The sequence below is a fragment of the Podarcis gaigeae genome, assembly GCF_964106915.1.
Source record: "Podarcis gaigeae genome assembly, chromosome: 1".
NCBI lineage: Eukaryota > Metazoa > Chordata > Lepidosauria > Squamata > Lacertidae > Podarcis > Podarcis gaigeae.
This window is the reverse complement of record NC_139678.1, coordinates 10,666,826-10,682,115: the sequence shown is the minus strand read 5'-3', so window position 1 is coordinate 10,682,115 and position 15,290 is coordinate 10,666,826. Positions and strand designations below refer to the sequence as shown.

General features: G+C 47.5%; 1 protein-coding gene across 1 annotated transcript in view; it reads right to left on the bottom strand.

Moving 5' to 3' along the window:
- Window positions 1-15,290, bottom strand: part of SYNE2 (spectrin repeat containing nuclear envelope protein 2) — a 256,016-nt gene that overhangs the window by 135,745 nt on the left and 104,981 nt on the right. The window contains exons 42-47 of the mRNA XM_083729549.1: window positions 14,523-14,657; window positions 11,846-12,112; window positions 8,180-8,335; window positions 6,780-7,066; window positions 3,394-5,473; window positions 2,109-2,431 (exon numbers count right to left, since the gene is read on the bottom strand). Coding sequence (XP_083585675.1) covers window positions 2,109-2,431; window positions 3,394-5,473; window positions 6,780-7,066; window positions 8,180-8,335; window positions 11,846-12,112; window positions 14,523-14,657 — 3,248 coding nt within the window. The remainder of the gene's footprint in view (window positions 1-2,108; window positions 2,432-3,393; window positions 5,474-6,779; window positions 7,067-8,179; window positions 8,336-11,845; window positions 12,113-14,522; window positions 14,658-15,290) is intronic.

Here is a 15,290-nt window from a genome sequence, read left to right as displayed (position 1 = left end):
AGGGTTTAAAGGTAAAGGGACCCCTGACCATTAGGTCCAGTCGTGACCGACTCTGGGGTTGCAGCGCTCATCTCGCTTTATTGGCTTTCAGGTCATGTGGCCAGTATGACTAAGCCGCTTTTGGCGAATCAGAGCAGCACACAGAAACGCCATTTACCTTCCCGCCGGAGTGGTACCTATTTATCTACTTGCGCTTAGACGTGCTTTCGAACTGCTAGGTTGGCAGGAGCTGGGACAGAGCAACGGGAGCTCACCCTGTCGCAGGGATTCGAACCGCCAACCTTCTGATCGGCAAGTCCTAGGCTCTGTGGTTTAACCCACAGCGCCACCCGCATTCCTTCTGTAGGGTTTACTCCTTAGTTTTTTCTTCTACCGAAGATACCCCGCAAGGCACTGGAGGTTTAGAGTCAGAGTTTTCCTGCTTCTAGGTTGGCTACCTTCCCAGGTAGCCCCACCTGCCCCTCACCTCCCTCTACAGCAGGCATAGGCAAACTCAGCCCTCCAGGTGGTTTGAGACTACAATTCCCATCATCCCTGACCACTGGTCCTGTTGGCCAGGGATGATGGGAGTTGTAGTCCCCAAACATCTGGAGGGCTGAGTTTGCCTATGCCTGCTCTACAACACGTGCAGAAACCGCCTTCTTGACCACTGAACCCACTATTGGTCTTGTCCGTTCAATCTGACAGAGCTTGTCTTCGCATGTAGGGAAAAGTCCCTAACTCACCAAGGACTTGAGACCCATCGGCTACCTTCAGCTGGTTTAGCCGGCCAGTTGAAGCCATTCCCGGGGTGTGGCCGCTGTTGCATGCTGACAGCTTCTAGGAGTCCCAGGTGAGAGCTAAGTGCAGAGTGGGTGCCAAAAGTGGACACACTATCCCGGAAGGAGCATAACATGTCCCCTACCAGAAGTACAGTGGTGCCCCGCAAGACAAATGCCTCGCAAGACGAAAAACTCGCTAGATGAAAGAGTTTTCCGTTTTTGAGGTGCTTCGCAAGACGAATTTCCCTATGGGCTTGCTTCGCAAGACGAAAACGTCTTGCGAGTTCTTGCGAGTTTTTTCCCTTTTTCCAAGCCGCTAAGCCGCTAATAGCCGCTAAGCCTCTAATAGCCACTAAGCTGCTAATAGCGCTAATCCGCTAATAGCCATGCTTCGCAAGACGAAAAAATCGCAAGACGAAGAGACTCGCAGAACAAATTAATTTCGTCTTGCGAGGCACCACTGTACTACCCCTGCTCAGGATTATATTACAGCAGGGGTGAAGAACGTGGGGTCCAGGGCCCCAAAGCACCCTCTACTACTTCTCTACCTGATCCTCGTAACTCACCACAGGCTACACACACCCCCACTGGCCCTTGTTTGCACAATGAATGTTTCCTTGAACCCCGATAAGAATGCTCTTGCTTGCCTAGATTGAGGAGATTTAGAGAGAGGGGTGGTAGAAACCAGCCTACTGGGCAATTCACATTTATTACTCTGCCCATGTTTACCTCTGGCCCCATGTACCAGCTAGACTGGTGACTGGGGGTGGCCGCCAAGACCACAGAACACAGGCCTTGAAAGACTTACATTGGCTCCCAGTACGTTTCCGAGCACAATTCAAAGTGTTGGTGCTGACCTTTAAAGCTCTAAATGGCCTCGGTCCAGTATATCTGAAGGAGCGTCTCCACCCCCATCGTTCTGCCCAGACGCTGAGGTCCAGTGCTGAGGGCCTTCTGGCGGTTCCCACATTGCGAGAAGCCACGTTACAGGCAACCAGGCAGAGGGACTTCTTGATAGTGGCGCCCGCCCTGTGGAATGCCCTCCTACCAGATGTCAAAGAGATAAACAACTACCTGACATTCAGAAGACATCTGAAGGCAGCCCTGTTCAGGGAAGTTTTTAATGTGTGACATTTTAATGTATTTTTATTCTTTGTTGGAAGCCACCCAGAGTGGCTGGGGAAACCCAGCTAGATGGGTGGGGTACAAATAAATTATTATTATTATTATTATTATTATTATTATTATTATTATTATTATTATTACCAATTGCATGTGGCCCTCAGTGTGAAAAGGTTCCCGTGCCCCCACTCCAGCTTTCTAAAGCAATGAGAACCGACTACCTACCTCTGCACATAAGATTTTCTCTTTTGCTCCTGCTCTCTTGCTATCAAACTCTTAGAAACGAGATCGCCAAGGGTTTTTTCCAGTTGCAGTTTGGCCTGTGGTTCGACTATGGTTTCCATCGCAGAGGTGAGCGCTTCTACTTGCGACATCGCAGACTCAAGTTCTTCTTGTCTCTGGCGAGAGGGGAGGCTGGGCTCTTCTAGCTCATCCAGAGTGAGCAGAGGAGTGCAGGAAAGGGCCTCATGCTGGCTGAGGAGGTCGGAAGCCCTTCGGACAGCTTCTCTGTAAGACTTCACAGTCCCAAAGGCTTCATTTAAGGCACTCTGCACAGGTTAACAAAATTGTATTTTTTAAAGGCAACTAAAAAAATGCCACAAGATTGCATGGGTGAAAAATACACACCTTTTATTTCATATGCTACTCTGCCCTGATGTGATAAAACCTGCCAATATAGCTGGGCTCCAGATTAAGTCCATTTCAGAGATTAAGTTAATGCAGGGGCCAGCAAGGTTTACTTTGCCTGAGCCAGTTCACTCCCACGGAGATCGCTTCGTGGGCTGGATCGCAGGGACTTGCCAAGCAAATAGCTCGGTTCGGGGGTGGCTCATGGGTCATTTAAATGACCTCTGTGGGCCGCTTGTAGCCTATGGGCAACAGGTTGCCGACCCCTGAGTTAACGTCTAACTAATAGGAAGGCCTTTTCAGTGGTGGCCCCAAAACCTAGAAATCCTCATGGTAGTAGATTTAATTGTGTTGGCTAACACCTCATAAGAGGCTGGACACGAACTTTTGCTTAGCCGGGCCTGCCTTTCCGGGGGTATGCTTCTGTCTGGCCCCTGGCTCAGCAAACAATAGGAAAAATGACAATTAATCTTCAATGTGGCTTACTAAAGTGAAAAACCAAGACAAATAAAAACAGCATGGAAAACATGCATACAAACCCCAGCAGTCAAGAATCCCTTTGCTACTGTAACCTGCCATTCATCAAACTCTTCATCGGGCATCTCAAATGTTAGAGATGGTGACAGGTAAAAGATGTGTGACAGGTGAATATTCCACTTAGGGACTCCCATGTGGTCACATCTCCTACTTTATAGAGGACAGACCCCCATTTGAAGGCCTGTCAGGCAGTCTGTTACTAGAAGCTGTTGCTGCTCAGAAAAGACCAGCACTAATCTAGAGTAGGCCAGAGGAGCCAAAAGCAGGGTAGGCCAGAGATCTGCCTTAGCAGAAAGAATCTCAGCGGAAAGGCCAACAGGTAAACAAGATATCTGGGATTACTCACTTTACGTGCGGCAATGTCAGATTTCAGCTGTACTTTCAGGCTTTGCAGTTCATCCAGTTCCCTCTGCAAACTATCAGGGAGGGAAGATTGTCCTTCCTGAGACCCCCTCTTTCTATTAATTAAATCTTCAGCAGTGCGAGATTCTACTTCTGCAGCATCTTCCATCACTTTAAAGTACATATTTTCACATCGGATCGTCTGTGTTTCCAAGTCAAGTAGAATGGGCTGCTGGAGCTCAGATTTAATTTGCTTTAAAGCTGCTAAACTGTGACCCAGCTTGTTCTGGAAACCTTGCTCATGTCCGCATTTTTCTTGAACAGCCAGTATCTTAGATTGGATCACTTGTGCCAGCCCATCTATTTTCACACCCAAGCTCTTTATTTGCTTCATCTTGGCCTCCTTGAGAGAAGGACCAAAGGCCTCGCTTTTGCCTAGCAGTCTGAGTGCCTCCTGAGTTAAGTGCCTGGCATGCTGCACTTTCCAACTTAAAGTCTTTTCTGACATCGGACTGGTTTCAGAGGTAATAGAGTCGGAGCAATCTTTCAAAACATCACAGTGTTTCTGTATAATGGAGATGAGAGCCTCGACTTCAGAGAGTGCCGTTCTACGCCCGTCGCCCTCCGCAGAACAGCTAACCCTCTGCTCTAGCTTACGTTTCAGCTTGCAACACTCGCCTTGCAATTTCTCAAGGTCCGGTACATCCCATTTCAGACGCAGGCATTCCCAAATCTCCTTGTACTTTTCTAAGTGCAACAAACTTGACTGGATGGCTACTGCTCTCTCTTTCAGCACAAACAATTTACCCTTAATGTCTTGGTCCACACCTGCCTGGTCCAGCTCCAATTCCTCACGCTGAAGGCTGCATAGATCCTGCTCCAATGACATCAGCGTCCTTGTGACTTTTTCATAGGCATCTACCTTGTTTTCTACTGCATGGCGATGAATCTGGTTTAGCCTGTGAGTTCTTTCAGTTCTGCTCTGGAGGCTTCTCAAGAAGTCATTGAGAAACAACTTCTGAAATACATTTAGCTCCAGAGGGGATGCATCTACAATACCTTTTGCTTCCTCGATCTCCTTTGCAGACTTTTCTACGACGGCATGCCAATGGTCCATTTCTGACTTCAGGCTTGTGTCACGGGTACCTGGCTTGGATATCCTCTCTGCTTCTTTAAGTTTTGCTTGCAATTTTTCGGTGTCTGAAAAAAACTGCCGTCTCTTTCCGAGCTCAAATTCCAGCTGCTCCAACCGCTCTACTAATTTCGGAACAAGGTCTTTGTAGCAGGTTTGCAACTGGTCAGAAAGGAGGGCGAGGGCAGAAGCTTCACCCGATTCCAACTGGGGAGCAGTGCGCTGTGCTTCATCCACCAGTTGCACGACACCTGCCTTTTTCTCCTCGGCAGCCCCGATCAGAACCTTGCAGCTTTCGATTTCCAACATCAGATCGTCCGGGAAAAGCGCTGCCTTCCCGTCCAGGTGGAGCAACGAGACTCTGGCCCACAAAACAGCCTCTTCAATCTTCTTTGTGAGGTCATACGCCTGAGGACAATGGCCGCTTCTTTGGGCATCTTCCCTAGGGGTCAGCTGCTCTAGTTCCTCCACTCGAGTCTGCAAATCATTTATTGCGCTTTCCAGAGCTCTCTTCCCTGTGTCGGTCCACATCCTCTTCATCTGCATCTCAGCATCACTTTTGAACGTAGAAACACTATTTTTAAGTGTTTGTAATTCTGTGGCCATCAATGCCGAGTGTGCTTGGTTGTGGGTGTCCACGCCTGTTCGCAAACAGTGCTGCTGCTGCAGCAACTTTTGGAGCTCCTGTGCTTTTCCCATGAAAACCTTAAACTCATTGGCTTGTGCTGTAACTCGGATCTGCTTCCTTTTAAACGTGTCTTCCATCTGTTTCCACCACTGGTCTATCTGGGCCACCTGGCTTTGGATTAATTCCTTGTCCATTCTGGTTAGGTGTCTAGATAGGTTTCCTTGTTCAGCCTTCAGCTTTTGCAAAAGGATCTTGCCTTTTTGTATAGAATCCAAGCATTTCTGGATATTCTCCAGGAGAACTGTGTCTTCTGAGAGGGGTACCCTTTTGGAAGAAAGAAAAAAGGAGTAAAAATCTAACATTTTGAAAGGCTGTTTTGCTCAAAGCACACCAGCTAAACAAGCTACTCAGAGCTATATTTCACAGGCAGTAACTAGAGATCAGGGAGAAATTCTGTCCAGTTTGCATTTAAAAGTGAACCTAAACTGATTTTCACTCTCCAGAACAATACATGAATCAAAAGTGAGCCATCCTTCCAATTTCACAATGTAGTTCTCCACCCAAGCAATGCACGTATACAATAAGGCATATACTGTGGCAAGGTCTATATAAAAATACACCATTTAGCAAAAGTAACACACACAAAAACATTACACTAGGGGAAATATGCTTTGGAAAAAATGCGCATATTCGGCAAATTTTGAATATAAACATGTGCTACGTGAAGAGAAATTCACACTAAAATGCTGGTGAATGCTCAAGAGGACCTTTTTAAAAAATAAATAAATATTGTGAACGGATTTAGAATTATGGAGACGTGGATTTCGGGGGGGGGGGGTGAGAAACCAAAATATAGATTTTCCCACCCCTACCACTAACTAGGGGACGCGGGTGGCGCTGTGGGTTAAACCACAGAGCCTAGGACTTGCCGATCAGAAGATCAGCAGTTCGAATCCCCACAACGGGGTGAGCAGTTCGAAAGCACATCAAAGTGCAAGTAGATAAATAGGTACCGCTCTGGCGGGAAGGTAAACAGCATTTCCGTGCGCTGCTCTGGTTCGCCAGAAGCGGCTTAGTCGTGCTGGCCACATGACCCGGAAGCTGTACGCCGGCTCCTTCGGCCTATAGAGCGAGATGAGCGCGCAACCCCAGAGTCGGTCACGACTGGACCTAACGGTTAGGGGTCCCTTTACCTTTACCTTACCACTAACTAGATACCAAAGGCCCAATTTGTATGGAATTTTAGTCTTGCATGGCTCGGACTGAAGCCTTAGTCAAAGACTCAAGTAAACAAGTCAATTAAACATTTATTAATCAGTTGAAATACACACCTTCCCCCAGTTGCAATTACTTAGGATGTCAGGTTTTACATTTAGTTTTTGATAAGGTACAAAATCCAAGTGCAACACCACTGAAAAGATCGCCATCATTCATGTTTTACCCAGTCCTATGCTGAGGCAGAAAGATCTCCTGACCCGTCTTAAGAGGCAGTGATCTGCCTTATCCTTTAAGTGGAAACAGTGGAAACAGCAGAGATCGAGCCTAGCAACTCCTGCCGCAGAGACTGTGTTCCACTACTGCATCCGGCAAGTTGGTCTAGGTGATATAGAAATCTGCCCCATGTACTCACATTTTTAGGTTTTCTCTTTCCTCCGAAAAACGTTTCATTGAAGACTGGACCTCGGTGAGACATGCTTGGTAATTATTCAGTAAATGAAGCTGCGCCTGCCTGGCCTTTTTAGCAGACATTATATCCTGCAGTAGCTTGTCCCAACTAGATGCCGCCACGCTGTCTGAATCTGGCACAACTGAGCCGCTTCCTTCTGCAGTGGTTAAGCATTCTCCTTCCCGCAACGAAGAAGTTTTGGCTCTCTGTTTTCTGGCAGAGTTTTGCCTTTCCAGTAGAACGCACAAATTCTAGTCAGAAGACCAGGAAGAGAGGTTTTTAAATGGAGCGGCCTTGTTTGCACATCTTAGTAAGACATACTTGCTAATCTCACACCATTTTGCTCCTCCTCTCTAGAATACAGAAGAAGCAGGCCATGATCTAAGGCTCAGCATCACTTTGGAACTGAGGACTGTGGTTTGTTCTGCTCCAACAAACCATGTCCAGTAAGCCAAGAACAAACCTTGCGTTATTGTACTACATTATTTATAGGGACGCGGGTGGCACTGTGGGTTAAACCACAGAGCCTAGGACTTGCCGACCAGAAGGTCGGCGGTTCGAATCCCCACAATGGGGTGAGCTCCCATAGCTCGGTCCCTGCTCCTGCCCACCTAGCAGTTCGAAAGCACATCAAAGTGCAAGTAGATAAATACATACTGCTCCGGCGGGAAGGTAAATGGCGTTTCCGTGCACTGCTCTGGTTCGCCAGAAGCGGCTTAGTCGTGCTGGCCACATGACCCAGAAGTTGTATGCCGGCTCCCTCAGCCAATAAAGCGAGATGAGCGCCGCAACCCCAGAGTTGGCCACGACTGGACCTAATGGTCAGGGGTCCCTTTACCTTTTACTACATTATTTATACCCTTCTGCAAATTGCCCCAAAGCCCAAATTGGATGGAACATAGTATACAAATTTAAAACAAAATTAAGAAGGCTGGAATATTCACATGCCCTTCTTGGTGGTGCAGGATTGCACCATGCCTAAGCAGCTTCCGTGTCACTATGTGCATGTGATGGAGCAAAAGGGTGAGAGGGTAGTGGCCACTTCATATGTAGCCACAGATTAATGAAAGCATGAATGAATAAGGGCTTGTTCACACCTACTTATCTTGTGCCTAGAAAAAGCATGGATCCGAGCAGTTTGACGCTTGTCCCATGCATTCTAGGGACGAACCCAAGCAGTCTTGCTTTTGCCCCGCTACTGCTCTTCCCTGGGAAAACCCACTCTTTACTGCTAAATTAGAACAAACATCAACCTGGAAAAAATGTGATTGGCTCCAATTCAGTGGTAAACAGTGGTTTTTCCCAGGGGAAAGCAGCGAAACAAGTGGAAGTGTGGTTGAGCCCCAAATCTCTTCTTTCCATACCTCTATTTCCCTCAGTTGACCATTCATCAACACGATGTCTAACTCTGCAGCCGAGATTTTCGCTTTCTTGACCTTTTGCACCATCTCTGCATAATCTGCAGTTGCCTGGTCTTCGGGAAGATGACCCCCCTGAGAAACCGTTTCCATTTCAGAGCTCTGAAAACACAAACAGGTAATCAACACGCTGCTTTCATTTGGCTCGCTTTGCAACTTAGCATTTATTTCTATGTGATCTATCCAGAAGTTAATCTCAAACAGAAGCACTGCTAGGGCTCAAACACAGTGGGAAGCCAAATGATCTGGGAAGAAGTCATATCCTTTGTCTTAAGATGTATTGTGTTGGCTGCGGTTATTCAGCGAAGCAATTTTTTGCTGAAGGTTCTGTGCAAAACCCAGGAGGCTGTGGTGCTTCCAAATCAGGATTGAGGAAGAAGTGGAGACCCTAAGCCAGTGTTGGGATCTTGTGGATCTGTGTGCAGTTCTTCCACCTGGTGAATTCTGAACTGCAGTGAACAGCTTCTTAGAGAAATAACTTCAGGCTCCAAAGTGATTGCACCCACTGAATGCTCCTGGGCAGGAAAAATATATAAAGTGCTTCCTATTTCAGTTGAGTCTTGCTTGAGTGACAAAGTGTTCCTGGACTCTGCAAGTCTCTTTTGTCCTTGGTCATTCTTTGGGTCTGACTCAGTCCCGCCTTGCTCTTCGGTTCTGACTATTGTTTATTCGTTTATTGCCCTCCCTTCATTCTAAGGGCATTGTACAGTCAAACCTCAGGTCCTAAATGCCTTCATTTTGGAACACTTCGGCTCCCAACACTGAAAACCCGGAAGTAAATGCTCTGGTTTTCAAAAGCCAAATGTCCGACACGGCTTCCGCTTGAGTGCAGGAAGCTCCTGCAACCAATCAGAAGCTGAGCCTCGGTTGTAGAACATTTTGGAAGTCAAACATGCTTCTGGAACGGATTACGTTCGACAACTGAGGTTTGACTGTACCTACTATATATATAAGGACGTGGGTGGCGCTGTGGTCTAAACCACAGAGTCTAGGGCTTGCCAATCAGAAGGTCGGCAGTTCAAATCCCTGAGACGGGGTGAGCTCCCGTTGCTTTGTCCTTGCTTCTGCCAACCTAGCAGTTCGAAAGCACGCCAAAGTGCAAGTAGATAAACAGGTACGACTCTGGTGGGGAGGTAAATGGCGTTTCCGTGCGCTGCTCTGGTTTCGCCACATGACCCAGAAAAACTGTCTGCAGACAAATATCGGCTCCCTCGGCCAGTAAAGCGAGATGAGCACCGCAACCCCAGAGTTGTTCCCGACTGGACTTAACTGTCATGGGTCCTATACCGTTACCTTTTACTATATATTTGGAAAGTTATTTATTTGCTCTACATTTGGACACCTCTTAGGATATCACTGGCCTTCAATCACTGGTTGAAAAACTGCAGAATTTTTATTTGTTTCTTAGAACTCCTAAGCAACACCAGGTATGAGGGTGCAGGTAAATAATACTATCAATATATAAGAATCCCTGACAATGAAGAATGCCAAAGGATAAGAAAAGAGGAAGGGAATATGAAGCAAGACCAGGAGTGTTTGCATTCACATGCAAAACTGAACATAACCACACCAAACTTCCATCTTCCCTGATAATGCAATTATGGTAATTTTTATCCATTTAAGCAGATGCATCACACTCACTCTAAAGAGAGGCTGCAAAATGCATAAAGAGCAGTCAACTGCTAAAAGACTTAAGTGGGAAAATTCTATCTAAATGGGATGCAAAATCAAGGTAAAGGTAAAGGTACCCCTGCCCATACGGGCCAGTCTTGCCAGACTCTGGGGTTGTGCGCCCATCTCACTTAAGAGGCCAGGGGCCAGCGCTGTCCGGAGACACTTCCGGGTCACGTGGCCAGCGTGACATCACTGCTCTGGCGAACCAGAGCCGCACACGGAAACGCCGTTTACCTTCCCGCTGGTAAGCGGTCCCTATTTATCTACTTGCACCCGGAGGTGCTTTCGAACTGCTAGGTTGGCAGGCGCTGGGACCGAGCAGCGGGAGCGCACCCCGACGCAGGGATTCGAACCGCCGACCTTTCGATCAGCAAGTCCTAGGTGCTGAGGCTTTAACCCACAGCGCCACCTGCGTCTCACAAAATCAAAGAAAGGAACAAAGAAACTAAACCGAGACACATTCAAGCAAGTGGTTGCAATAAAAAGCTGCGGAGCCGAAGACTAATATTTGCCAGTCAGGTAATGGCTGCTAATGTATGGTTCTTACGCTTAATAGGCTAATTAATTATACTAATGACAGAAGCAGCTTAATATATTCATTGCTGTGTAGGCGATACTTTTGAGGAGTGGGTGCTAAACATTAGATTCACTGGAGGAGTATAAGAAGAAAAGAGCCTGCGGGATCAGGCCAATAGCCCAACTAGTCCAGCACCCTGTTCTTACAGTGACCAACCAGATGTCCATAGGAAGTAAAGGTAAAGGGACCCCTGACCATTAGGTCCAATCGTGGCCGACTCTGGGGTTGCGGTGCTCATCTCGCTTTATTGGCCGAGGGAGCCGGCGTACAGCTTCCGGGTCATGTGGCCAGCACGACTAAGCTGCTTCTGAAGAACCAGAGCAGCACACGGAAACGCTGTTTACCTTCCTGCTGGAGTGGTACCTATTTATCTACTTGCACTTTGACGTGCTTTCGAACTGCTAGGTTGGCAGGAGCAGGGACCGAGCAACGGAAGCTCACCCCGTCACGGGGATTTGAACCGCCAACCTTCTGATCGGCAAGTCCTAGGCACTGTGGTTTAACCCACAGCGCCAGGGAGCAAAACATGAGCGCAGCAGAACTCTTTCCCAGCAACTGGTATTTGGAAGGATTGCTGCCTCATGGCTGGTATCTGCTGAAAGCTTTATCCCCCTCCACAAATTTGCCTAATCCTCTTCTAAAGTCACCCAAGTTTGTGGGAATCACAGCGTCCTGGGGAGCAAGGTTCACGGTTTTGACTATGAACTGCGTGAAGTTTCTATCTTCATTCATCTCTCCTAAACTGGCCAACGCTCAGCTTCATTGGGTATCCACAAGCTCTTTCCACGAATGATGCCGTGTTTTGAACTCATAACTTCCTACCAAGACTTTACTGCAGGGGGTGGGCTCCTTCACAGTTTCAAAAATGCATAAGAGAGCAAGAGAGAGGCTTAAGCCCCTCCAAAATAAGATATTGGGCGTGCTCCAAATCATCTGCCTATGGATGTACACAGAAAATAGCAGATCTAGCTGAAAGGCCACATGTAGAGATCTGCAGTGATCATTGTAATGCACCCCTGGTTATTATTATTATTATTATTATTGCAATAATTATAAGATAACTGTAAAAACTTAACGGTGGTTTAATCTTAGAAGGGAAGGGTGTGACTGTGACCATCTGTGCACTTCTGAATTTGCCACTACACAGCTGGATGGGAGTTGTAGTTTAGTTAACACCCGGAGGGCTGCACTGCAGTTCACAGTGCCTCTGCCTCCCTCCGCTACTAGAAACCCGGAGAGAGAAATTGCGAGGCTGCAGGAGCTCTAGGTAAACGGCTGTATTGGCTGAAGAGCTGCCCGTGTTCAATAATAGCACTTAACAACATCCTTCAATGAAGTTGTGCAACAACAGAGATTATTACCTTGCTTTCTGGTGATGGATTTGTAATGGACGAAGGAGCAGGGTCAGTCCCCATTACTTTCCCATTCATTAACGGCAAAGCAATTGGAGGCACTTCCAACCGGCAATGCGCAGCTTGCAATTTCTTTTGATAGCCAAGCGATTGCTGCTGAAGCTCATTGAGAAGATTATCATCAGGCGGCATTTGCCCCGGTTTCGGCAGCGGCTTTCCACTCTTGCCTGTTGAGCTTGGGAAATTGCGGGCTTCCATCAAGCTGCCTTTTAGCCCCTGATAAATAGAAATGGGGAGAGGTAGGTGGGGAGAGACGAGAGAGAGAAAGGGGCGGGGGGAATCTTAACCTTCTCGGGACAGAAGTTACTGAAATGTCAATTGCTTTCTTAATGGAACCAACTTCTATAGCAAAAGAAGAATAGGCCGAAGGGGTGACGAAGGTCGGAGGAAGAGAAATTTGCACAGAAGAATTGTCACTGTGAGGATGGAGCTTGTTTATAGCTCTTGCAAAGCTTGTAAATGTGAAAAGTTCCTCTCTGGTTGCCTTAATCAATCCTGCCACTTCTTTGTGGGGCTGCCTGGGATCTTCAAGTGGGAACTTTGAGCCAGCAGTTTAAGGTGTCTGCTAAAAACACCGATACAATCTCAGACTGCAGAAACAGCCTGTCGTGTTAAACCAGTCTTTGACAACCTGGTGCCCTCCGAGCAGCATGGTTCTACCTCGAACTCAACTCTGATCATTTCACAGAATCATAGAACTGGAAGGGACCCCAAGAGTTATCTAGTCCAGCCCCTACAATGCAGGTATCTCAGCTAAAGCATCCATCCATGACACATGGCCATCCAACCTCTGCTTAAAAACCTCCAAGGATGGAGAGTCCACCACCTCACAAGGGAGATGGTTCCCCTGCTGAACAGCTCTTACTGTCAGAAAGTTTCTCCTGACGCTTAGTCAGAATCTCCTTTCTTGCAACTTGAAGCCATTGGTGGCTTGAGTCCTACCCTCCAGAGCAGGAGAAAACAAGTTTGTTCCCTCTTCCATGTGATAGCACTTGAGATACTTGAAGAGGGCTACCGTATCTCCTCTCAGTCTCCTCTTTCCCAGGCTAAACATACCCAGTTACTTCAACCGATCCTCCTAAGGCTTGGTTTCCAGACCCTTGATCACAGGTTCCTCTGCACATGTTTCAACTTGTGAATTTCCTGCTTAAATTGTAGTGCCCAGAACAGGACACAGTATTCCATATGTGGTTTGACCAAGGCAGAATGGAGTGGTACTATTACAGTGGTGCCTCGCAAGACGAAATTAATCCGTTCCGCGAGTCTCTTCGTCTTGCGGTTTTTCCGTCTTGCGAAGCACGGCTATTAGCGGCTTAGCGGCAATTAGTGGCTTAGCGGCTATTAACGGCTTAGCGGCTTTAAGAAAAAGGAAACAAACTCGCAAGAACTCACAAGACGTCTCATCTTGCGAAGCAAGCCCATAGTGAAATTCGTCTTGCGAAGCACCTCAAAAAACGGAAAACTCTTTCGTCTAGCGAGTTTTTCATCTTGCGAGGCATTTGTCTTGCGGGGCACCACTGTACTTCCCTTGATCTGGACACTATACTTCTGTTGATGCAGCCTAGAATAGCATTAGTTCTCCCCTCCCCCCCTTTTTTTTTGTTGCTTCTGCATCACACTGTTGACATTTCCTGCCTTGGGCGACAGGTGGCAACGTAAACTCATGTGATGCCCATAGAAAAATGATGGTTTACTGTTAACAAGCAGGCTAGTGCATAGGTAGGCAAACTAAGTCCCGGGGGCCTGATCCAGCCCAATCCCCTTCTAAATCTGGCCCACGGATGGTTCAGGAATCAGCGTGTTTTTACATGAGTACAGTGGACGCTCGGGTTGCGAACGTGATCCATGCGGGAGGCACGTCCGCAACCCGCAGCACCACATCTGCGCACATGCGGGTTGAGATTTGGTGTTTCCGCCCATGCACAAAGTGCAATTTAGCGCTTCTGCGCATGTGCCAAAACCCGGAAGTAACCCGTTCCGGGTTTCGGCGCGTCCGTATCCCAAAAACGCTCAAACTGAAGCGTCTGTAACTGAAGGTATGATTATATGACTATAGAATGTGTCCTTTTATTAAAAATGCATCTTTGGGTTATTTGTGGGGCCTGCCTGGTGTTTTCACATGAGTAGAATGTGTCCTTTTATTAAAAATGCATCTCCGGGTTATCTGTGGGGCATTCATTCCCCCACCCCAAAATAGTCCGGCCCCCCACAAGGTCTGAGGACAGTGGACCGGCCCCCGGCTGAAAAAACTTGCTGACCCCTGGGCTAGTGCATGCTGCTGAAGCTGTGGGCAGTACCCTTCCCTCCTCCTGCTGCTGTGCTTCAGAAGAAACAAGCCACGGTCCAGTTTCTCATGTGATCTAAAGGTAGCTCATGGTTTGCCTCTCTCCAGCCAAACCACAAACCAAAGCCAAGGGATCACTCATGGCTTGCGTGGGGGAAAGAAACCAGCAGCCTGGGGTTCAGGCGACACAGCAAACCAGGCAATGGTTTGTTTCCCAGCAGCAGCAGGAGAGGAGCAATGTGTGCCTGCTCCTTCGCGATTGTGCAGGCTGGGGCCGATGGGAGTTGTAGTCCCAAACTGCCAGAGGTCAACAGTTTGATATGCAGCATAAACTTGAGTTACCTTAACAACCACAGCTGGTTCCTCTCCAATGTCAGCTGATACAGGACTTGACAATTGCTCATAATTTGTCAGCCATTCCTGGAAAAGCGGCGGAGCTCCTTCTTCCATTTGACTGTTCGCTCTAAAGGATTCCTTCTTCGGGTGACAAGAAAATGAGAGAATTAAAGTCCACGAAGAACCGGCAGCAAAAAGGCAGAATAATAATCATATCATCTAGGTATGACAAGGGAGAGGAGTCTAGAATTATTAAGGCACAAGCAAAAAATAATAAAAATCATTGTGAGCAATTCCTTGCCAGTGGAATGCAACTGGGAGATTGAGTCAAAAGCAAGAATGAACAGTATTTTTATTTATCTATTTTTTGAACATTGGGTTTGCAACCCACTCAACTTATCTACTTGCAATTTGATGTGCTTTCAAACTGCTAGGTTGGCAGGAGCCGGGACCGAGCAACGGGAGCTCACCCCGTGGCGGGGATTCGAACCGTTGACCTTCTGATCGGCAAGTCCTAGGCTCTGTGGTTTAACCCACAGCGCCACCCATGTCCCTAACAAAATCTACAATAAGCTAAAATCAGATGGACAGGGTTGCCTGGACACAAATGCTTTTAGCAGGCATTGAAAAAGAGGACAGTGAAGGCAGCTTCCTGATGGGATGATGGAAGGAGTTCCAAAGTACAGGGTTCGCCACACCCAAAGATTGATTTCTTACCATTGCAGAACAACTATTATGTGGCACCTGCAGAAGTGCCAGTTCTGCAGATCCAAG